General features: G+C 36.4%; 1 protein-coding gene across 2 annotated transcripts in view; it reads right to left on the minus strand.

Annotated features, from left to right (window-relative positions):
* Positions 1–26,152, minus strand: part of RFTN2 (raftlin family member 2) — a 78,022-nt gene that overhangs the window by 37,115 nt on the left and 14,755 nt on the right. For both annotated transcript variants that reach the window (XM_043577405.1, XM_043577406.1), the window contains 4 exons: positions 8,779–8,962; positions 7,187–7,301; positions 3,302–3,581; positions 248–451 (listed from right to left, as the gene is read on the minus strand). In XM_043577405.1, coding sequence (XP_043433340.1) covers positions 248–451; positions 3,302–3,581; positions 7,187–7,301; positions 8,779–8,962 — 783 coding nt within the window. The remainder of the gene's footprint in view (positions 1–247; positions 452–3,301; positions 3,582–7,186; positions 7,302–8,778; positions 8,963–26,152) is intronic.

The raw sequence follows: 26,152 nt of genomic DNA on the forward strand, positions 1-26,152 counted from the left end.
TGAGGTCATGACTTGAGCTGAAGTCTGATGCTTAACCGACTGAGCCACCCAGGAGCCCCTAAGCTTTTAAATTAAAGCTGCATAGCTGTGTAATAATTGGAATCTAATTCCTAATGAATTTTATAATGAATAATAATGAATAATTCCTGTCCTTTTAGCCATAGATCTTGAGAGGCAAAAACATTTCCACCAACTCTGATACAGGTCAAATTTTTTAGGTATCAATATATTATAATATAAAACATACCTTTAGATGTTTCCCAGCATACAAAAGAATCAATTAAAGACAAGCCTTGTTTATAATAAAATGTAGTTAACTCCAGCCAATCGGCATCAAGTGTACTAATGACAGATCCTTTTCTTGTTACTTTCATTGACAGGATGCCTTCCTGATAGGTCCAGCAGGTTGATTCATCATCGAAAACATTGAATATTGTATACAACTTGTTTTCTGGGGATAGGCATTCAGAAAGAAGAAAGATTATTTATTTATTAATTTACTTATTGAAAAGATTCCTAAACATTTTTTTATTACTCATGTATTTCAGGCATATAGACAAACATGGAGAATAATAAAATTACCCACCACTCAGCTTTATTAAATGTTGACCTTTTGCCATGTTTCCTTCAGATTTATTTTTCCAGAAAATGAGAAATGGATGTAGTTGAGGCTTACTATGTAGTTTTCCCTAATCCAGTTCTCCCGAAATAGGTACTATAATAATTTGGTGTTTATTATTCTCATGCAAGCTTTTATTCTTTTAATATACTTTTATATACCCATTAATATATATATATATATATATATATATCATATTCTGAAGTTTAAAAAACTTTTAAAAAGTGGTGTTGTATATACGCATCTATAAATTAATTTTCTTTTGCTTGGAGTGGAATTAATACATGTAGACCTTATTCATTTAGTTAAACTGCTACATAATATTCTAGTTTATTATTCTCCTGTTGATGGACATATACATTGCTTCCACATTTTTGTCATTATAAACATTGTTCATGTCTCCTTAGACACACATGTGGGAGTAGCTTCTAGCATACATATGTAGACATGGAACTGCTAGGTCATTTCTTCTACTTTTCCATAAGTTGGCAAATTCTTAACTTGGGGAGTGGTGTATGGACCCACCTCTATGGTTGTGTTTAGGAAGTCCAAACCCACTTGCATTGCAAAAGTATTTGGGGGTATGTATGTACATGTGCATTTTTCTGGATTGAGTCTCTGTGGATTTCACCAGATTCTCCAAGAGATCTTTTGTGTGTATCTCCCCCAACCTCATGCTGCCACTACCCCACCCCGACAGCCCAAATTAAGAAATTTTGCCATACACAAATTATTAAGAAGTATAGGATTTAAACTATTTAGAAAGTGGAATCTAAAGATTGTTAATTATGGGAATGCAAGCTGGTGCAGCCACTCTGGAAAACAGTATGGAGGTTCCTCAAAAAACTAAAAATAGAACTAGCCTACGACCTAGCAATTGCACTACTAGGCATTTATCCATAGGATACAGGTGTGTTGTTTTGAAGGGACACAAGCACCCCCATGTTTCTAGCAGCACTATCAACAATAGCCAAAGTATGGAAAGAGCCCAAATGTCCATCAACGGATGAATGGATAAAGAAGATGTGTTATATATATACAACGGAGTATTACTCGGCAATCTAAAAGAATGAAATCTTGCCATTTGCAACTATGTGGTTGGAACTGGAGGGTATTATGCTAAGTGAAATTAGTCAGTCAAAGAAAGACAAAAATCATATGACTTCACTCATATGAAAACTTTAAGAGACAAAACAGATGAACATAAGGGAAGGGAAAAAAAATAACATAAAAACAGGGAGGGGGACAAAACAGAAGAGACTCATAAATATGAAGAACAGAGGGTTACTGGAGGGGTTGTAGGAGGGGAAGTGGGCTAAATGGGTAAGGGGCATTAAGGAATCTACTCCTGAAATCACTGTTGCACTATACGCTAACTAATTTGATGCAAATTTAAAAATATATAAAAATAAAATTAAAAAAATAAAGATTGTTAATTAAATTAAGTAGGTAGCATATTGGATTTAGAATTTAAAAAGGCTAGAAATAGACACTTGATCTAATCAGGTCGGGATGGGAACCAGCGGGAGTTGAAAGGTAGCATTGGGTAGCAGATAGCAAATAGGTCTCTGACCATATCTTCAACAACTCTTTTTCTTAAAATTTTTACACTGCAAGAAAATCAGGGTGATTGTTAGTTAAGGAGCTGGTGAGCAAATGGGAGGGTGGCGGTGGCAGTGAGAAGGATGAGACGATGAATTAGGAAGTGCTCCTGGCTTGTTCATAAAAAGACTGTGCTGACCATGGTTGATGGGTCTCTGCTAGGCTCATGAGATTGAGCACATCTCATTACAACCAGAAAGCCATATGCATGTGTGCAGTGTGTTACACGAGCGGGTACAGCTTCAGCACTAACTTAGATCAAAAGGTCAGCCAATAGCAGCTAACTTAATCCAGAATTTAGTCTGTGTCAGGCACAGTGCCGTATCTTTTAGCTACTTCTCACAACAACTCCTTTTCTATAAAGAAATTGAGGCAGCCTGACTCCAGAGCTCTTAACTGTAAGGTGTGCATAGTCTTTGACTTTCTCTAACAGTGCTTTTTAAAAGCATGCCTGCAAAGATATCAGAAAACTCTGAGCAGGCCAAGATGCATGAGGAAGTGGTCTCAATTGCTTGGGAAGAGTTGCTAGTTGGCAAAGTAGACTAAAACTAATGGTTAAAGCTATTTTCGGATGCAGGCACTATTGTTATATTAATTGCTTCATCATGGTGTGCATTTTCATATTCTAATTGATCATCAAAGAAAGTCAATTAACTTCAAGGGCAAAAACCATCCATGAAATGGGAAAGGCCAAAACTAAAATTCTCACACTCTGTTTGCAAAAAACAACATAAATCAGAACAGCTTTCTATATTTATAGAATCACTTTCTGTATACACGCATAGCCTCCATTTTATAGGGGAGTTGGTGAATGACTAAATGAAACCAAGTTTCAAACCAAGTTTCATTATATGGATGGTATTTTATGACCATGCCCGGGACAACTGTTTGAAAAACTGCCTTACCTTATTTCTGGCTGTAATAATTAAAAACAAAATCAAGATGAGTGTAATATATTAATTTATTCGGTTTTTGTAGTTTTAGAAATTTACTTTGTCTCGTATTTCCAAAAAACCCCTCAAAAACTTATTTTTACTAAATTGAAACTAATATACTATTTCTACTCATCTTGTCAATTACCTTCTCCCTTTCTTGATTTAGAATAACTGGGGCTGCCATCTCGGTCCATCTGACACTGTTCACTTTCATGATGAAGTTCTTCCTCAATTCCACTCTCAGATGATTGCCCACTTAATGTTCCTTCATTCCAACTTTTACAGTTTTCATCTGAAGTGTGTCTCAGAGGCAGCACTGACTCTATGTCTTCATCATGGTTGGTTCCGTTGCAGAATTTAAGTGGTGAATAAGGCTGTGATATGAATCCAACAAATTTCATTCCTCTCTTAGCAGCTATATTAATCTAAAAGAGATTGTAGAGCAAGATGTAAAATTCATTTACATTGATCACTTTATCAGTTAACCTGTAGGTTTATTAAGGAAATTCATAAGATGAAGTAAATTGACCACTAACTAAAGACCCATTCATAAACAAATTAATAACCTGTAACAAAGCACTACTCCTAAGTCTATGTCACAGTATTATTGTGACTTCTTCAAACAGAACTGATACACTTTAGAAATTATGAAAAGAAGCAGATGCTGGGGAGCTCAGTCTGTTGAGCGTTAACTCTTGATTTCAGCTCAGGTCATGAGCCTAGGGTTGTGAGATTGAGCCCTGTGTTGGCTCTGCACTGAGCATGGAGCCTGCTTGAGATTCTCTCTCTCTCTCTCTCTCTCTCTCTCTCTCTCTCTCTCTCCCTCTCTTTCTCTCTCTGTTTCTGTCTCTCCCTCTGCCCCTTTCCCTGCTCTCACGTACTCTTTTTCTCTCTCAAATAAAATAAAAAATAAAAATAAAAGAAATTATGAAAACAGGAATCATTTTTCTTCAAAAGGTCACCATTTGAGAAGAACGAATAATTCTATAACATGATTTTTGCAGGCCTGTTAACAATGGTCTGTCCCACTGAGGCAAAATTAAAAGCTATTCCAAGAAATCCTCAAAATAACATGACCAAATACATCTTAATTAACAAAGCAAAAACATTAAAAGCAAAAACACACAGAATTGCTTGCTTGATGTGGGTAAAGAAAAATGTTAGAAGTCTAATTCTTGACAAATGTGTGCATGTAATGCATAGGCCCAATTCACTCTTAGGAAGCTTTCCCATCTATTTATATCTTGATGCTATTGTCTCCTATCAGGCCAAATGCACATGATCAGATTCAATTGTATAAGTTAAAGAATAAGATTCAGAAGAACATTACATAATGCCAGTGAAATAATTTGAGACGTTAAGAGTGGTTATTTTCATGCCCAGCACTTTCCCCTTTCTCTGCTTTTTCTACATTTCTTTGTTCTTTTTGTGTCCACGTCTTTCTCCTCTGTTAAGCTGGCAATTCTTTTGAGGGCAAGGACTGTGTCTTAATCATTTTTGTATTGTGCCGTTTTGTCCCTACAGGTGCTCTATAAGTATTGGTTAAATAAGTAAAAATGAAGAAATAGCAACATCTTTAATTTGGCCACTGTTTTAAACATTTAAACTACATGTTTTAAATGCTACCCTGGGAGGGGAAGAAAGAGTTATGATGGAGGTTGCAATGAAAAGGGCCGGGAAGAACTGGGGCAAAACCAGAGAGCAATACCCACTCAAAGGGGACAATGGTCACTCAGCTCTAGTCAGCGAGGAAAATTCTGGGCAGGACAGAGGTGACAGGTATGTGGAGCTAAGACAGAGGATAGTGCTGATGCAGTATCATTTACTCCTATACATGGACATGTTGAGATTGTAACAATGCATGAAGCCTTAAAAATAACCACAAATTGTCCTTTATATCAGGTGTCCTGGGAGAGAAGAGGGAGTGGTAAGGGGGCATGACGTTTTTGCAGGTGGAAATGGGTAAATTTATTGTCAGTTCTTTCTCTAGGTCTTATTAGTTGATTTGGGTGAAAAAGTACAGAAGGCTTTTTCTATTACTAGAAAGTTTTAGCTGGAAACATTTGGTAACAAATATAGTGTTAATGTTTTTTTTTCCAGTTTTTAAATCGGAATATTGATATTTTTAAATGTTATTTTTACTTTAAAATCCTGAGAAAAACACTTATAAATCTAATTTTAAACATAAAACAAATATTGATCTAAAGTTAAAATGACTTAAAATCTAGCTATTCAACAATAAACTCTTTATGTAAGACAATTGTTCCAAAATAACATTTGGCATTCATCTACTGCTCTTGTTCATACATGGGGCAATGTTCAAATAGTTCATGTGCTATGTTTCCTGAAGCTTTTCTCTTCATGAAATAAATCCATTACTCTGATTGCTGAAATAACAGTACTTTCCTGTTTAAATAGATCTTTAACTGTGTCCAGGAAGTCAAATGCAAAACAAGGGCTCTGATGGTGATCTATTAAGACTAAATTAGTAGTTACATTTTTGTTTCAAAAGAAATTTTCTGGAGGGGATTTATTCCCAGAAAAACAAGTTGAAATCTCCCAGATTAGTAGTAGTAAACAGTATGCGTAGTTTGTTTATAAAAATCTAGTCTCAAAGACTGTTCCTGAAAACCTTATTGAATGGTGACTTTATACCTAAAAGAGAAATATCATTAGCAGCTCTAACTGGCTATATACAAATTATAGACACTCTGACACACAAGACCACTTAAACCTTGGGAACAATACTAGAAACAGTGAGCAAACCTCAGTTTCTTACTTGAAAGGAAATGCCTTAGGTTTTTGGCTATATTCATTTAAATAAAACCTAAACCCTACAAATGTATCAACGCAACTAAGAAAAACTTTCACTTAAAATCCCATCAATTTAGAACACTTATAAATGTACAATTTTTCTTGGTCTTAATATGCATATAGTGTTCAATTTTTTGTTTAAGTTTCAATTAAGTTATTTTGTATAGACTTTTCTATCTCAACAGTCAATATAGTTGTTACGTTTAGTCCCCATAAAATATTGCATTGTATGGATGTACCATTGCTATCTCCTCAATTTTCCAATTATTGAGAATCTGGCCCCTTTATTCACTGTTGATTAAACTACTTTGTATGAAAATGACTTTTCCCCTTTTCAATTAATTTCTTGGAATAGATTTTAAAGAATAAAATGGTATTTATGATTTTTTTGACCAGATTGATATCCAGAAACACCTAATTTACTACAATGTGCTAATTTATTACGATGCCAGTTGCGATATATGAATGTTTTCTTAAGGCTCTTCCAACACTGGATTTAATACCTTCAATTTAATTTCTCAGTTAATATTGGTGAGGTATTAAATCTCAGTTTTATTTTAAAAATTATTAGTTAGGTTGAACCTTTTTCCAAAGGTCTGTAGTTTATGTTTCTTTTTGTATTTTGCTGTCTGTGGATTCTGTCTGTCCATTCAAGACTGGACATTACTTTCATGCATTTGTATTCATTTTATATATTTTTTAAATAAACCCCCTAAGACACATTTATTGGATATCCCCCCCACACTGATTCTTTTTTTAAGCTTAATTTTCCTAATATATTATATTTATATTCTCAAACTCCTCAATTTATTCATAATTCAGTATGTCTATTCTTTTGTTTTCTTCTGTATTTTTTATAGGTAAAAAAATTTACCTCTTTATCTCATTTGAAATGTGTGGAGTCTATTTTACACAGAGCAAATTGTCCATTTTCCCAGCAGTTGTTTTCTGGCATGGTTGTTTTCCCACTTTATTTCATTGGGTTTATTTCCAAACTTCTTATAGGTATGTAAATTTATTGCTGGCATTTCCATTGACCTGTATTTCTGTTTCTAACTCTGTATAATTTAGTATGTGTGCTTCAATATGTTTTAACTTCTGGAAGAATAAGTCACTTACCATTTCCCTGTTCTTTTTAAGGTAAGAAAGGAGATTGATGAAGAAGAAATACCAAATATTTCTCAATATCACATGAAAAGATGTATACATTTAGTACCTTTTCTATCAGTTCTTTTGCTATGTCATTTGTTTGTGTCTCATAAGTTAGAGGACATTCCTCAATCACGAGCCTTGGGCGTCTTTGTCCACTGGATGCTGCCGAATGCTTCAGGCTATAACAGAGAATATACCCATGGTTGGAAGTCAATTGATCATTTTCAGCTAATATGCTCATGTAAAATTGAGAGAGCAACTCACAAATAAGGTCAAGGCAATCTTTTTGTTGTTGTTATTTCAAACTTAATAATGGTGGTCTTCTTAGGGAAAAATACCAGAAAAACAGGTTGAATTTTCTTAATATAAACCTCTATTAATATAATTTCTGATTTGATATGGAAGAAAAAATTCATCAGCGGTTTTAATAAAAATTGTAAGAAATGATTTTAGATCACTGTTACACTTGATTATTGTACAAAAACATTAGTCAAGGTCCTCTTTAAATGCAAATAAATATTTTCCTGTCTTCTTCCTTTTTTTTCTTTTCTGATCATTACCTCTTGCTTATTCTTAGCCTTGTCAGAGCACTACTAAGTCCATTTGAAATAGTGTTAAAAAAGACAAAATAGTTTATACATGGTTTATAAGATTTACAATTAGAAGTGTTGCTACTGTGTGGTAAAATGACATGTTTATTTAATAATGCTTGGAGTATCTGATCAAATTCGATCTAATGGTGAAAGCTGACGCCTGTACAAACCCTCTCAGACATGTATAAATAGGCTTATACTGATAAGTAGCAGGCAGTGTCCCTTAAAAGCACCTTTCTTTGCTTAGCCCTTTCTTAGTTAAAGCAATCAATTGTTAGGCCATCACTAAAAAGAGAAAACAGTTTTTACCCTGGTATTTGGGATGGATTGATATAGTTAAAGAGTTGGGTGAAAAAATTTAATGTGTTAATCAAAGACATTGATTTGGTTATTTTCACTCCTCACTGGAAAGGGCAATTGTATTTTGAAAACTATCAAACTTACAAGCTAGGCTGGCAAAAATGGTTGCAGTATTATTTGGGAAAGCAGCTACCAAAAAAAGTGAAAAAAATGAACTAAAATGGATGGTCTTTACACCCCCCCCCCCCTTTTTCTTTTTGAAAAGGCTGAAGTCTATCAATTTGTGAGAACTCGGCATGTAGGCCTTTCTGCTGTAAACTGCTTGGAAGGTAGAGCTAGTTTCTGTTGCCACTATTATTAAAATAGTATAGGACAGTTAAAAAAAACACTCAGTGAAAGTGGACTTCATTGGTCCAGTCATCTCTTTTAGCCCAGTGACAGGACCTGTAGCTGACAACTACTCCCCCATCTGCTGAAGCTTCTAGGTGGTTCTTGAGTCTATCTTCCTTTTCCTTTGTTCACTGACATCCTCATCTAGGACCCATTTGTCTGCAAGGGGCTAAAATCAAGGAAGAGTTTTAAAAAGGAGGGAGGTGTAAGTTTCCTTCTTTCATTCCAGGTTTAACCACTAGAAAATGTGCTCTCAACCAACCCCCCTAAATATCCTTTATTCCCCATCATTACGTTCAAACTTTCTTTTCTTTTAACCAAAGAAAACTGTCTCGACAGCTTCTTAGTCTGTTTCCTTGAACACTAGGCTTACCTTAACTTCAAGCGCAATAGCACTACCCTGTACAGGTAACTTGCAGGTAGGTGTTTTCGCTGCCCCACAGGTTGTATAACAGGATGAATAGCCCCAACAATATATCCTTTAAGATAGTAGTCTTCAACTTTTGTTACTATATCCGGAATTGAATTTATCTTGATGACTTCTGGGTTTGGCGAGGCTGAAATACCAAATGCAGTGAGAAATCGCACATTTATAAAATTGAATTATATGTTACTTCTATTTATGTGTGACAATAATTAATGAATGGAAAGCATATCCATGTGACTTAATCTCAAAGTTACACTAACATGTATTATATGTTTTCTAAATTAATTTCAGAAAAAAGCAAAAGTAACCTTATAAGCTGGTAAATATGTAATAGTACCAATATGTCTTATTGATAAGGTAAGACATGCCTTATATTTACTTTTTCAATTAAGGCGGCTTTATTTTTTAGAATTTCATTTTGAGTGGCGGTATTCCATTAATAGATATGGAAGACATACATATGAGAAACAATATTAAGTTGGAGAGCCAATTGTTTTTATAATTCTGAACAAGCTGAGATGCATCCTTTGTTAAAAATAAAATTCATACAAATCTAAAAATTAAAAGTGGGTGTAATGATATTTGTTAAGCAAAAATTGTCAAGTGCTTTCTTATTTCCAGTTACACTTCAAAAGCATCATGTTTTAAGTTTCTTTGGGAAACTAAACATGATTTCTTACGGCACTTATATAAATGCTTGAGTGGAGGAATTGAAAAAGGAAAGGTATCCAGAAGTTCTTTTTAATAAGTAAAATTTCTAAATGTAGAGGAATTTTAAATGCAATAGTGATATGTAATTGAACTAGCCCTTTGAAGCGGGGCAAATCTGTAAAAACTATAGAGTAGCACAATGTGTATAGTTTTTAGTAAAAGGAAAAGGGTGTGTTATTTGGGAAAATGTTCTTAATGTTCAAGCAGAGTTAATTTAAAAAACAACTTTATTTTCTGTAACAATATTTCTTATTTTCTGGAGAGCAGTCAAGAATTAATATCTAGAAATAGACCTGCAATTTGATTATCTCTTGAGTAACAAAACATATGAACTTAATTCCAGGCGTGAGCAGTGCTGGCTGTTGGCCATCTGTCAGTCTGGTCCGTGGTGTCTAGCAAAGAACTGTGGCTAATTGCCTGAACACAGGAAGGAGGTTAAGAAGCAGACAAGGAAGAAGGGTCAGAGGAAATCCCCGCCTCCTCTTACATTAGTATCCACATGATGGAACAAAAATCCACCAACACTGGGTATTCATGCCAATGTCTCAAAAGAAAACAAAACCCTCAATAGAAAAGTTATATAAATTAAGACAAATCCATTTCCTCAAAGTCTCTTTCTCTTTTGGATTTACACTAATTTATTTACAATGTATTTTCTTCATCATTATGTATAGGGAGAAATACCAAAGAGAATGATCCTGGACTTGGAAGGAAACAGCTGGGTTTCATCGTCCAATGGCCCTGTGCTGCATGGTTGTGTGGCAATCACTCCATTTTTCATTTGGTTTTACTTTTTCAGTATTTTAACTACCAATCCTATTCCCAAACAAAGAAACTGAAAAACTATAAAACACAATAAACTGTTAAGACTAAGGAATGATACATACATAACCCAAACTTATTTTTAGGATTATATACTAATTCCACAAATTTTTTCAAAATGAGGCCTTTTTAATGGATCTTGTTGTTTATTATAGGAAGTGGAAATGCCTTACTTAGCATGATACTGAAGAATCTTCATAGTCTGGCCTCTTTCTACTTATTCAGCCTTCACTGTTGTCATCTGTTTTCTTGTAGGTCTTGCTTTGGCAGGCCTGTACTACTGCAGTTCCTGAACCTCACATGCTATTTCATGCCACCAGGCCTTCACTTCCTTTCCTGCTCCCTGAGGCTGGTTAATCACTTCTTCCTCTGTGTGTGCATTCTACTAGTTCCTTTTCAGACTTTATTATAGTTGCTTGTTTATATGTTTGTCTCTGCTGTTAGACTAAGAATTCCTTAATGGCAAAGAACCTACCTTATTTTTCTTTCTATGCCTAGCATTTTCCTTAGGTTATTATTATGTTAAGTTGGAAATACTGTTTATTAGGGGAACTATGAAGTAAAATTATTGCATAAAGGAGGGAAAGCCATCAAGGTTAGCTGGTAAATTCAGGAACAAATGTACACATTATCTAGGACTTGTTGGAGAGAGACACAACAGGGAAAGAACACACAAAAAGTGTTGCAAAACTGTTACTCTTTTGATTATAAAAGTGAAGGTGGTCAAGAACCTAGTGAGAATCCAACCAGGTAGAGTTAAATGTCATATTCACTTCTGAATGTTCTAGCTTCGGGCCCCATTTTAGGTTCCTTAAATTAATCATAGTGCAATGAGAAAATGACAAAGAAAATGAGGTAAAAAGTAATGAGAAGTGGAACTACACTGGATGTAATTAGCTCCACCTTGGGGTGAAATCTGGAGAGAAATTTGGGAGACCTTATCACATACAAAGAATGAGATTGTAGGCTTGGAGAGCTTCAGGATCCTGCTGGGCTTGCTTCCCTTGCTGACTTGGTTGGAGTCACTGTTTGGTCCAACATTGTCTTACCTAAGTCTACTCTCATACCATTGCTTGGAAGGAAACCCCAGAAATCAAGAACTGAGGATTGGGAAGAGGTTGACTACTTTAGATGCTTCATACAAGTAAAATCATACATTACGGTTGACCCTTGAGCAACATGGGGGTTGCAGCACCAACTCCCATGGTCAAAAATCTACATATAACTTTTGACTCCCTAAAAACTTAATTACTAATAGCCTACCGTTAACTGGAAGCCTCACCAATAACATAAACAGTCAATTAACACACACACACATATATATATATATATATATACACATATATATATTATATACTGTATTCTTATAATAAAGTAAGCTAGGAAAAAGAAGATGTTATGAAGAAAATCATAAGGAAGAGAAATAAATTTACAGTACTATACTGTATTTATCTAAAAAAATCTGTGTGTAAGTGAACCTGTGCAGTTCAAACCCTTCTTGTTGGGTCAACTCTATTTATTTGTCTTTTTGTGACTGGCTTATTTCACTTAATACAATATCCTCACGGTTCATCCATGTTGTAGCATATGACAGGATTTCCTTTTTAAGACTGAACAAGATTCCATTGTATATATATACCATATTTTATTTATCCATTCATCCATCAATGGATATTTGAGTTGGTTCCACTTCTTGGTTATTGTGAATAGTACTGCTATGAACGTGGACACGCTAATATCTGTATGAGATACTGCTTTCAATGCTTTTGGATGTATACCCAGAAGTGTGATTGCTGAATTATATGGTAATTCTATTTTTTAAAAATGTTTATTCATTTTGAGAGAGAGAGCACATGTGAACAGGGAGGGGTAGAGAGAGGGGAAGAGAGAGAATTCCAAGTGGGCTCTGCGCTGTCAGCACAGAGCCTGACGTAGGTCTCTATCACACGAACTGTGAGATCATGACCTGAGTCAAAATCAAGAGCCAGATGCTTAATGGACTGAGCCACCCAGGTGCCCCTGGTAATTCTATTTTTAAGTATTTGAGGAATGGCCATATTGGTTTCTATAGTGGATGCACCATTTTACACCCCCCATAAACAGTGTACAAGTTTTATAATTTCTCTACATCTTTGCCAACACTTGTTTTCTATTCTTTTTTTTTTTTTTTAAATAATAGCCATCCTAATGGGTATGATATTTCATTGTGGTTTTGATTTGTATTTCCCTATTAGTGATGTTGAACATCATATGCTCATTGGCCATTTGTGTATCATTTTTGGAGAAATGCCTTTTCAAGTCCTTTGCCCATTTTTAAATTGGGTTATTTTTGTTCTCAATAAGAGTTCTTTATATATTCTGGATATAATATTTACTTCCATTTCATAGGTTGACTTTTCACTCTGTTGATTGTGTCCTTTGATACACAGAAGTTTTTAGGTTTGATGTAGTCACATTACCTATTTTTGCTTTAGTTGCCTTTGCTTTTTGTGTCATATCCAAAAAATCTTTGCCAAATTCAATGTCATGAAAGTTCTACCCTATGTTTTCTTCTAGGAATTTGATAGCTTAGGCTAATCTTTAAAGACTTTTTTTTGAAAAGTACAATAGCACTAGATTATTGGTTTAAATTTTTTTTTAACATTTATTTATTTTTGAGACAGAGAGAGACAGAGCACAAATGGGGGAGGGTCAGAGAGAGAGGGAGACCCAGAATCTGAAACAGGCTCCAGGCTCTGAGCCATCAGCACAGAGCCTGACGCGGGGCTTGAACTCACGAACCGCGAGATCATGACCTGAGCTGAAGTCGGACACTTAACCGACTGAGCCACCCAGGCGCCCCTAGATTATTGGTTTAAAAAGGTATGCTATGCCTTCTTTTTCAAAATGATGCCAGAAAAATGAAAAACTATGATACTTTCACATTGGCTTTACATGATTATTTTAGGTAAGGTAAGTTATAAAATGAATACATAAAAATCATGAAAGTATAAGAAATTTTAAAGTTTATTGAAAAAATACTATTTACCTGACAAAAGCGAAACACAAAAGAATGTAGATTGTAGTTTATAACTTAAAATAATATATGAGTGGAGATGAGCATTTCATCGTACGAAAGCGTGTCTTTGTAAATTATACAATTCAATATAAGAATGAGGGATGTGTGTTGGCTTGGAAATCTCTCCTGGCATTTTAACCACTACCACTGGCCAGGTGTAATTATAGTGGGTATCACAAGCTGTGTGAAGTTGGTTGTTTTTCCATATGGCATGACTAGAGAGAGTGCTTGAGGTTTCAGTCAACAAACCATTCAAGGATCACTTGAATTATAACTGTGAGTTCTGGTTTCCTGGTTGTTGCCTGAAAACTTGCCATTGTTAACCTCTGGCAATATCAAGAGAGCCCCAATCTCAGAATGGGTGTCAGTTACTTCAGAGAAAAGCCCAAGACTCTTTTAAGAAATGTGGCATTTCCAATACTCCTGACATCCCAGAGGAAAAAGTTATGTGGAAAAAAGGGGACACAAGGGGTCTGAATCTGAAAGTGATTTAGAAGAATTGAGGCCTGAGTGTAAAGAAGTTTTAGGAATATTTTTATTGCACTTAGTGTTCCTTTTTTATGTATGGAGGAGAGATAGAAGGAATAATTGACATTTAAAAATGTCTCAAAGAGCTTTTACCAATGGTAAGAATTAAATTACTAAGTGAGAAAGTAGTAAGTCATAGTTTAATTTGTGATTTTTTTTCTCTCCTAGCAGTACATAAAGTAATGGTGTGTTTTACAATCAACAATGTTTTGGAGTCAATGAAGAATGATAATTATATAGCAAAGAAGTGGTTGCAAATACATTGGCTAAGAGAATGAGGATTTGGGGAACTGGGTGGTTCAGTCAGTTGAGAGCCTGACTCTTGATTTTGGCTCAGGTCATGATCCCAGGGTCATGGGATTAACCCCGCGTTGGGCTATGCACTGAGTGTGGAGCCTGCTTGAGATTCTTTCTCTCTCTCCCTCTGCCCTCCTCTCCCACTTGCACACTCACTCTTTCTGAAATAAAATATAAAATAAATTAAAAAATAAACATAAAAAAAAGAGAATGAGGATTTGAAGAACTCTTTGTTTGGTAGTATATATGTTCCCACCCCCCACCCACCCAAATTTGAACAGGGATAAATTCTTAGTTCTTTTCATAGTTCAAAACAAAGAATGAGAGAAATCTGATTTAACACATGTTCATTTGGTGGGGGAAGGAGGAAACCCTAGAGACTTTAGCTGCCCACAAATTAATTATAAGTTAGCAGTTAACCTAATGTGATCATAGTCATCTGAAAGAAAACGGTTTCCATACTGGCTCACTGAATTCTGTGCTGAGCAGACCACCATTGGTATACTTCCTGTTTATTTTCCTTCCCTTTCATATTTATCACCACCTAAATAATAATCAGAATATACTAGTATATTCACCTAATTATCTTATTTAATATCTGCCTCCCTCACCAAAATGAAAGCTTCATGAAGGTGGGGATATTCACATTTTGTTCACCTCTATTTCTTTATACCTAGAACAGCACCTACCACATCAATACTTAGTTAATATTTATTGAATTAATAATTGGATTGTGTTCAGTTTAAGGGCCAAATTAGAGACAGGTTGAAGCTGGATTATGTTAAAAAAAAGTGCTCAGGATAGCAAGGGGTCTGAAGACCCTTACAGGTGTTATTCAACTATGTGCTAAATAAGTGAGGGATAGGATACCATCTGGATATATGTCAAGGGCTATCACACAAAGAAGCTGGCAGGTTTGACACTGACTGAACAGTGGAGGAGACAGGTACACAGAGGAGTATTCACCCAAACTGCAGGTGGCAGGGAAGAAAAATAGGACTCTGACATGCTCAGTTGTTTAAATATATGTATGGTAAAGATATATGGCAAAAAATTAGAGGTAAGAGACTTTTGCTCCATGTAACTGGAAAGCAGACTGCCAGCAGCCTCAAAAATCTAGTACTCAAATAAACCCTCAGCTTACCAAAAAAGTTCTCACAAAGACCATCCACTTTTTTCATGAGAGGCATGGAGCTCCCTTCAGCTCCCCTCACTTACCATGTGTATATTGGACTGGGGTAGTATATCCCAAACTTAAGTTATTGAGCACACTTTCAGTTTTTGTTTTATCTGAGTACCATCTGTACTTCCATATCATTACAGTTCCTCTTTAAATTTCCATTTTAATCTTAAACTTATTTCAGGGGTTTCATGGGTGGCTCTGTCAGTTGAGCATCCGACTTCGGCTCAGGTCCTGATCTCACAGTTCGCGAGTTTGAGTCCCACATCAGGCTCGCTGCTGTCAGTGCAGAGCCTGCTTTGGATCCTTTGTCCCCCTCTATATCTGCCCCTCCCCTGCCTTCCCCCTCTCTCAAAAATAAATAAATATTAAAAAATATTTAAACTTAAACTAATTTCAAAAGGAATTTATATTTCTCATAGGACTGTAAAAGCAGAATTACTTACCATGAGCCGAAAGTTGTCATACGAATAAATACAGCAAAAACACATTATATTCTAGCTTGATACTGTTATCTATCAAAGATTCTGAGCCACAGCTCTATTCTCTCTTTGTTGAAAACTAAAATTAGCCATTAGAGATGTGTTAAAGATATATTAACTCCAAGCTGATTGGAAGGCTTAAAAAGAATTGAAAAGAGCACAACGTTCTGAGACTCAATGTTATTTAATTCTGTGCCTGTATGCACAACTTGAAAGCATCTCATATCCAGTGTCAAGTGATTTTGTAGAGGCTTGGAGAGCCACTAAGAAGGAGCAAGGACATAACAATAGTAGCAAGGAGACAGAGGACATCAGAGGGAATAAAATGAATTACAAAACTAGATAAAAGAACTATTAAAACTTTACATACAGTCTGGGGTCACTTAACAGGCTTTCTACACTTCACTGTCCCAAATTGATTATTATAATGAACTCATTCCCTCCATTCTCTTGTTTCAGAACATGGTTTTCAAAGGCAGAGTTATGTAACATATTAAAAACAATCGCCAAGAAGATAGCTATGACAGACTAACATTGGTGCTTAAGGGGGTTCCTGTTCAGGTGGAGAATGTATTTCTAAGGAACACCTCATTCTCTGGTGATGTCAATGGAATAAATCCGGGTTTCCAGGTCAACTCCACACCCTCTTGCTCTCTCACTAAAGTGAGGTCTTGCGTCTCAAAGCAAAAGAAATGTTAATGCATTAAACACACACACACACACACACACACACACACACACAGTAGTTTTGGGAGGAATAACAAACTGAGAAATCTAGAAAAGTTAGGGAGGGAGAAAAAATTGTATAAATATATTTTAACATAAGTTTATGTGAAGATCATGTTTGTTTTGGGCTCAGTGCCTTACATTAATTATTCAACTGTCTCAAGTGTGTATATTCTTCTATCTAAAAGGTCTGTGTCTTTTGATAAATAGCACTCATTAGGGACATAACAATTATGGTAAGTGCTTAAAAATATTTATTAAAGGATCAACAAATGAAAAATTAGGTGTAACATTAACATATTTAATTAACAGAGCTTCAGGGTGCTCATGGAACATCAGTTTAGAAAACAGACTCTAGAACCTGGGTGCAAATCCCAGGTCTGCCATTTACTCGGTACTTTGCACCCATGTTCCTTAGTTTCCTTATCTGCAAAGTGAGAGTAATAATAGGATCCACCTATAGGATTGTCAGAAGGATGAAATAAGTTAATGTTTGTTCCTAGAAAGTATCTGGCATGCAGTATGTGCTATATAACTGTTGGTTGCTTTGTTAAATAAACTCCTCTCCTCTGCAAAGAGAGGAAATGCAGTATCCTTACTAAGAGCATTAGGCTTTGGAAGCAAATCACCTGGGTTCAAGTCAAGGTTATACCATTTACTAGATCTGAAACAAGTTACTTTGTCTTTCTGAGACAAGGATAAATAATAGTAGTAACTCCATAGAGTTGCTCAATAGTCACTGTAAAACAGGAGCCCAGTGCCTAGCACAAAGTAAACCCTCATAGGTGTGCCTATTGGTGATCCAGTCAGAAAAGAGAGCTTCAAATGAAGTTGCCTTCAGAGATACGTCATTGTTGGTTTTAAAAAGCTCCCGAAAGATTGTTTTAGAGATTTGGGTTTATTCCAAGCACATGGCCTGCTCCCATCCTGTAGAATTCTAGAGGTCCCTAACTCACACTCTGGATCAGAGGCCCTAACACATGCTCTAGATCTCATGTCCGTAACTCACCCTGTGGATTAGGCATCCCTAGCTCACACTCCATATCAGGGGTTCCTAACTCACTGACCTATTACACTGAGTTTTGGACTCAAATGCCTGAAGGCTCTAGGCTGATAAAACAAAGAAAGGAGCTGTTCTGGAGGAGGCTATGGGACCTGGAAAAAACTCAGAACTTCATCCAAAGACAGCAGTAGCCCTGGCTGAGGGCTGCCATATGGGCAGGCGAGCCTAGCTGTTACTGGATCTTCTAATTTTTAAGAAGACCCTCAAATCCAGATTCTTATGTAATATTTGCCAATTTAAAAAAAAAAGCGACAGTTAATTCATATTTTAACACTGTACACACCAAGTGAAACCTGTCTGAAGGCTGAATATGGCCCATGTCTCCTTGGCTTGCAACTTCTGCTCTGGGTCACCCCAGGGACTCTGCAAACTGGAGCCTGCTCAGGTCCAGGCCAGGCCACCTAGATCATGTTAGACTGTTCAGCATCCTAGGACACAGAAGAACAATCTGATTCTTCCTCATTAGTGGGAAGAGGAGAAGAATGGTGATAGAAAGGCTGGAGTTCACTCTTTTTAACAAACTGTTCTCATCTGACATAGAGACGTGCTTTAAACATGCCAGCATCATACCCAGGAGCAAAAAGAGGAAAAATAAATCTGGGAATTTTTTTGAGAACTTCCCTTCATGTAATTCCCTCAATTCTTACTAATGTTTTAAGCTGTGCTGAAAGGAGACTAGAAGCCTGATTCAGTCGAGACATGTGAGGAAGGGGAGAGCTAGGCACACAGAGTGAGGAATTTTCATCAGTACTCACCAGAGTGAGTAATCAAATTTCCGCAACAGGTTTGATGTTTGAGGCCAAGACTTTGATTTGATGTCTTTATACTGGGGCAGTAATATCAGAGGTTCAATTACTTTTTTTAAAAAAATATTTTATTTTTAAGTAACCTCTATATCTAACATGGGGCTCGAACTCACAACCCCAAGATGAGGAGTCCCATGCTCTACTGACTAAGCCAGCCAGACGTCCCATGGCTCTATTACTTTTTAAACCAGGAAATTCAGGGGGAGGTGGTGGTAGTTTTGGCTAGAATTTGAATAGCACAGGTGGTTAGCAGCAGCTGCAAGCCATCCGTCTTGTTCTTCCTAGCTCCCAGGCGACCATCAATTCTTTTTCAGCTCTTTGGGAGAAGGAGCAAATGGTGCTGTTCATAGCATTATTGGGTGTGGTTGATTACTGTTAAATTGATGCTACATGATTTGTAAATGTTTTATGATACCTTACAAGACTATTGTGAATAACTGATGAAAGTGTAATTGGTTTGAAAACTATATACCGGGGCGCCTGGGTGGCGCAGTCGGTTAAGCGTCCGACTTCAGCCAGGTCACGATCTCGCAGTCCGTGAGTTCGAGCCCCGCGTCAGGCTCTGGGCTGATGGCTCAGAGCCTGGAGCCTGTTTCCGATTCTGTGTCTCCCTCTCTCTCTGCCCCTCCCCCGTTCATGCTCTGTCTCTCTCTGTCCCCAAAATAAATAAACGTTGAAAAAAAAATTAAAAAAAAAAAAAAAGAAAACTATATACCAATGCAAAATGGATTTTTATAATTAAAACTGAAACACATTGAAGGTCAAGCAACATTCTATCACTTATAGTTTTAACAAATAAAATGTTAATAGACTTTCTAAAAAATAATTCTTTTAATGTTTATTTATTTTTGAGAGAGAGAGGGAGACAAAGCACGAGTGGGGGAGGGGCAGAGAGAGAGGGAGACAGAATCTGAAGCAGGTTCCAGGCTCTGAGCTGTCAACACAGAGCCTGATACGGGGCTCGAACTTAGAAACCGTGAGATCATGACCTGAGACAAAGTTGGACGCTTAACTGACTGAGCCACCCAGGTGCCCCATTAATAGACTTTTTTACATTCATTTGCTTAAAAGCTTCACAGACAAAGATCAAATTTTAAAAATAGAAAAATTCACCATCCAGTATAAAGCTATGAAATTGCTCAATGTCGAAAGCTTTGCTCTGATGATGTAACTCTATGAAAACTGTCCAAGACGTGTATGTTCTTTCCACCAATTTACTTCTGAAGATTGGTATGTGTTTTTGAAATATTTATTAAACATTGTTTCCTCAGATAAACATACAATGTACAAACACTGGCAGTAATTTTACCATATTTTCAAAAGGCAGTAAGACTGTCAATCTCCATAGATATCTAGCAATTATAGTAAAAATTAATAAGTAACATATACCAAGTGCATATTTTGTGCCAGGCACTTATGTGAAATGCTTTACATGCCTAACCTTGATTAACCCTTACAAAAACTTCATAAGGTAGATATTATCATTATTCTCAGATGAGGAAACTCAGGAAGAGAGAAATTTGGTAACTTGCCCAAACTGCTAGTAAGTGGGTAGGCTGTGATCAAACCAGACAGAATGACTCCACAGTCATACACTCTGGTGCCTATATGAAAGTAAAACTTCATTGATTTGGATCATGTTAATATAGAATTTGTGAAAATTCAGACATGAGCTAAAGTTTTTGAACTATAATAAATTGTTAAGCAATTTAATGTATGGATATTAAAGGGATATTTGGTTTAATTATCAACATGCTTAAAATTATTTAGAAATATGAACTGCTAGATGAACAATATCCAAATTATGTAAGCTTTTATGTTTTCAATGAAAGATTCCATTTTGGTAGTCACTCTTAATTGAGGTAATATAACTGTACTTTTAAATATGGCAAAATTCTACTGAACTACATGGTTCATTATTACAGGCAGATATATGAAAGATCAAATTATGACCATTTCACACTCCTGCAGCCTTAGTTTCATTGCTGCCTGCATCATGTGCTACTCTCTATCCGTTCCGTTTTATTAGTGGGTCTCAGACAGACCATGTAATTTTCTCTCATTTCCAAGTCTGTATGTCTTGTCTTTCAGCCTTGTTTGCCTTACCCACACTTTCTACTTAGTTTTCTTTTTTAAAAGAAGCCCAATCACGAACTCAAGCAGGTTCCACAATGTCAGCGTAGAGCCTGACGTGGGGCTTGATCCCATGAACTGTGAGATCATGACCTAAGCGGAATTCTGAGTCTGACGTCCAACTGACTGAGCCACCCAGGCGCCCCCTACTTAGTCTTTTTTTTTCTTATCTTTTAAAAATTTGGGGGTAGGGGTTGAACTATAGCATACAAACAAAACAAAGCAAAACATAACACCATCAACGCTTGGGTAACCATCATCCGTTCAAAAATCAGAAAATGGCGGGCATTCCAGAAGTCTCCCATTTTGCCTTTTCCAATCACAATCTCCCTCTCCCCTCTGTACTACCTTGAGTTTTATGGTCATCATTTCCTTTCTCTTCTTTTAGTTTACTATCCAAGAATGCAGCCTTAAACACTATAGTTCAATTTTGCCAGTTTTTCAAGTTTTATATAAATGGAATCATAAGGCATATACTTTTGTGTCTGTCTTCTTTTTTAGTTTTTATTTTTATTTTCTTTAAAGTAATCTCTACACCCAATATGGGGCTCAAACTCACAACCCCAGGATCAAGAGTCATATGCTCTACTGACTGAGCCAACCAGGCACCCCCTGTGTCTGCCTTCTTTCATTCAACATTATGCCTGTGAGATTCACCTTGTGTAGCTTGTGTAGTTGTAGTTCATTCACTTTCATCGAAGTATAGTTGGCAAAGTACTGCCTATGGCCTATTTTATAATGAATGGTAAGTTGGTACTACAATGCCAGAGCGGAGTAATTGTGATGGAGACCACACGGCTTGTAAAGCCTAAAATATTTACTATCTGGTCCCTTACAGAAAAAGTTTGCTGACTTTTGCAGTATAGTGTTCCACTGTGCAAGTGTACCACAATTTATTTTTCTAGTCTCTTGTTCTTGGATTTCTGTGTTGTTCATACTTTTGGGTTATTAAGATCTATAAAGAACTTATCAAACTCAACAACCAAAAAATAAATAATCCAGTTAAGAAATAAGCAGAAGACATGAACATTTTTCCAAAGAAGACATCCAGATGGCTAACAGACACATGAAAAGATGCTCAACATCACTCATCATCAGGGAAGTACAAATCAAACATGATGAGATACCACCTCACACCTGTCAGAATGGCCAAAATTAACAACACAGGAAATGACAGATGTTGGTGAGAATGTGGAGAAAGGGGAGCCCTCTTATACTGTTGGTGGGAATGCAAACTGGTGCAACCACTCTGGATATGGAGGTTCCTCAAAAAGTTAAAAATAGAACAACCCTTCGATCCAGCAATTGAACTACTAGATACTTACCTAAAGGATATAAAATACTGATTTGAGGGGGCACATGCACCCCGATGTTTATAGCAACATTATCAACAATAGCCAAATTATGGAAAGAGCTCAAATGTCTATCAATTGATGAATGGGTAAAAAAGATGTTGTGTGTGTGTGTATATATATATATATATATATATATATATATATATAATGGAATATTACTCAACTACAAAAAATGAAACCCTGCCATTTGCGTTGACCTGGATGGAGCTAGAGTGCATTATGCTAAATGAAATAAGTTAGTCAGAGAAAGACAAATACCATATAATTTCACTCCTATGTGGAACTTTAGGAAAAAAAAAAAACAGATGAACATATGGGGGAAAAAAGAGGAGGGCAAAAAAAGAGACTCTTAACTATAGAGAATAAACTGATGGCTACCAGAGGGGAGGTGGGTGGGGGATGGGTCAAATAAGTGATGGGTATTAAAAAGGGCACTTTTTTTATTAAAAATTTTTTTAATGTTTATTTATTTTTGAGAGAGAGAGAGAGTGTGAGCGGGGGAGGAACAGAGAGAGAGGGAGATACAGAATCCGAAGCAGGCTCCAGGCTCTGAGCTGTCAGCACAGAGCCCAATGTGGGGCTCGAACTCACAAACCGTGAGATCATGACCTGAGTTGACGTTGGACGCTTAACCCACTGAGCCACCCAGGCGCCCCCCTTTAAAAAAATTTTTTTTAATGTTTATTTATTTTTGAGAGAGAGAGAAAAAGGACACTTGTTATGATTAGCTCTAGGTGTTATATGTAAGTGATGAATCACTAAATTCGATTCCTGAAACCAGCATTATACTATATCTTAACTAACTAGAATTTAAATAAAAACTTAAAAAAATATATAAATAACACTTTTATGAACATTGTTATATGCGCCTCATGGTACACACGTGCACACATTTATATTAGGTATATCTTTAGCTAACTAGATAATGCCAAAGCATTTGTTTTTCCAAATGGTTGTACCAATTTACTAAAACATGATATTAGCAGTCTTTTAAAATTTACCCCATTTTGGATGTTTTGAAGTAGCGTCTCAGTGTGGTTTTTGTTTGCTTGTTTATTTTTGGAGAAACAGAGCACAAGTGGGGGAGGGGCAGAGAGAGAGGGAGACACAAAATCCTAAGCAGGATCCAGGTTCTGAGCTATCAGACACACAGAGCCCAATGCGGGGCTTGAACCCACCAACTGTGAGATCATGACCTGAGCTGAAGTCAGACGCTTAACCAACTGAACCACCCAGGCGCCCCTCACTGTGGTTTTAACATGCATTTTCCTGGTTACTGATAAGGTTGAGTACAGCATCATACGTCTATTTGATATGGTCATTGGATTAACTAGTTTGTGAATTGCATGTCCAAATTCCTTGTGCGTTTCCTTGTTGAGTTGGTTGGTTTTTCCTTAACAATTTGCAGTTGTATTTTCTATATTCTGGATACAAACCCTTGTCTAAGTCCCACTCATTCTTTTCATCTCAGATGAGTTGACCCTTCTTTTAAGGAATCTTTCTGGATCCCATCAATCAGGTAGAGGTGTTCTTCTTTTTCTCCTATAACCCTCATAACTCATAACTCATAACTTCTAGCATAGCCTGTATCATAGTGTATAGTGTACATACACATTATAACTAAATGTTTATTTATCAGTGTCCCTCAGTAGGATGCTCACTAGAGTGCAGGTTCATAACAGCAGGGACTAGGCTTTATTTATCTTTATATCCTAGCTCTTAGCTCAGTAGATACTCAATAAATATTAGCTCAATTAATGAGTACATGTCCAGCCACATATAAGAAGTATATGTAGGATAGAAAATATAATTTAGATTGTCAATATCAATGTATATGTATTTTCTTTCAACATCAATATTTAGGTCGATCAACTCTGCTATTATCAGAGATTCTCCTCTTTTTCAGTTTAGAATGGGATATTTTTCTCCCCCAGTGGTATTTATGAGGTTTTATTATTATTCTAGACCAAAATATCTCACCATTTCAAACATAATAGAACTCGTTGTATAGGTTTATTCACCTGGTAGGAATTTGGGCTAGGCACTACAACAGGGATTATGTTGATGCCTGATTAAATGTAGTCGCTTTTATTATAAGTTCCTTTAATGTAGCACTTTACCTTTGAAAATCTTTTGACTGTTTGGGAAATGCTCAGGAATTTATTAGATTCAGACAGATACAGAAAATTTAGTGGGACCCACTCTTCCTTTCTCTCTTCCTTCCTTCCTCCTTCCTTCCCTCATTTCTTTAAAAAAATTTTTTTTTAAATGTTTATTTATTTTTGAGACAGAGAGAGACAGAGCATGAACGGGGCAGGGTCAGAGAGAGAAGGAGACACAGAATCCAAAGCAGGCTCCAGGCTGTCAGCACAGAGCCCGACATGGGGCTCGAACTCACAAACTGTGAGATCATGACCTGAGCCGGAGTTGAAAGCTCAACCAACTGAACCACCCAGGCGCCCCTTCCTTCCCTCATTTCTGATCCTTTATTCACTTCTGGTTGATTCTCTAATGCTCTACAGTGCTGCATCTTCATTCTTCTTACAAGTTCTTTACCACTTGAAATTACTGACCACTTCTTGCTTTTTGAAACCCTCCATTTCCTGTGTTCTCTGGTGTATATAGTCCTGACGGTCTTCATTCTCAGTCATTTTTACTGAAATTGTCTTCAATATGGCTAAATATGCCTGACAACTCAGCCCAAGATGCTTATACTCTGCTCATGTTCATGGTCTTTAAGACTTTAACTATTACAGTTCCTCCTGGAAATCATCATCTCCAGCTATGTATCTGTAAGAATCTCTACCAGGATGTCCACTGCCCCCTCAAATGGAACATGCCTGTGATGGAACTGCTGTTTTACACACTGACTCTCTTTGGGCTGCCCCTTCCATGGTAAGAGGCATCATTATTTCCACAGTTACTCAGGCTGTTACACAGTTACTCAGAAGTGGGAAGGCATCTTGGATTCCTCATTCTTTCTGTTCCTTCAAATCCAGCCAGCGCACGCTAGTAAGTTCCTCCTTCATAATGTCTGTTATATTTGCCCCTTGCATTCTATCCTATTGCTGTCCCCCAATATGCAGGTCCTCATGGTCCACTGGTAGCCTTGACCACTACAAGCAGCCTTCTAAATAAATATCCTCACTCTCATCTCTCTTCACTGCAATCTCACATTAATCTTCAAAAAAAAAACTTCTCTGTACCTATCAACTACTCGTTCAAAAGCCTTTACAGCTGCTTAATTCCCATAGAATCAAGGAGTCATTCCTTAGCCAGGTCAGAGTGTTTCATACTTCACTTATTTCCAACCTTATTCTTTCCTTTTCTCCAACAAAACCTCCCTTAGCTCACTGCTCTAGTCAACAGCTTTTGAGTATGCTTCAACCTCTTAATTGTTTTCTGATAATCTAAGCCCTACTTTTCTTCAGGGTCAGTTAAAGTCCTAATTCCAGTTCTAACTGATCCTACTCAAAATTGATTTTACCTCTTGTATCTTGTATTATAATTTTTCATTCATTAATTCAACAAAGCTTATTGGCCATTGTTCACGGACCAAACACTGTACTAGATAGGGGGATACAAAGGTGGGTAAGAAATAGTTCCTGACCCTGAGGAGTTTAGGGTCTTTTCTAGTTTGGCCATTTAGAACATAAAATACTTGAGGGCAGAAACTGTCTTATTCCTCTTTGTATTTCTAGTACTTATCAGTATCTTTTAAAAAATCCATATGTCTTATGTATTTATTGCTGTCAACAGTAGTGATAAAAGACAATGAGAGTTTCTTGTTTTAATAATAAGGAAGCAAGTTAGGGACCAGAAAAATTTTCCTTAATATATTTTACATAATTTTACTAGAAATTCAAAGCTACCATCTGTCCTTCTTTCTATTGGGTTTTAGTAAAACTCCTTTAATCATAAAGCTCTATGTGCTTTAAAAATCCTTAAGGCTATTATTATTCAGATTCTTTTCTGGGATTTAAGGATGAAACTAACACTTTTGGATAATTTGCAGAGTTAATTTAACTATTCTATTCTATTAAGAAATTCTGTAACATAGTCGTATACACACTCACTCTCATAAATACACATTCACAGAAAACAAAAATTGTACCAAAATCTCACTAGTGCAGTTGGTAGACCTGGCACAAAGCCAGGA

The sequence above is a fragment of the Prionailurus bengalensis genome, chromosome C1 (assembly GCF_016509475.1).
Source record: "Prionailurus bengalensis isolate Pbe53 chromosome C1, Fcat_Pben_1.1_paternal_pri, whole genome shotgun sequence".
NCBI lineage: Eukaryota > Metazoa > Chordata > Mammalia > Carnivora > Felidae > Prionailurus > Prionailurus bengalensis.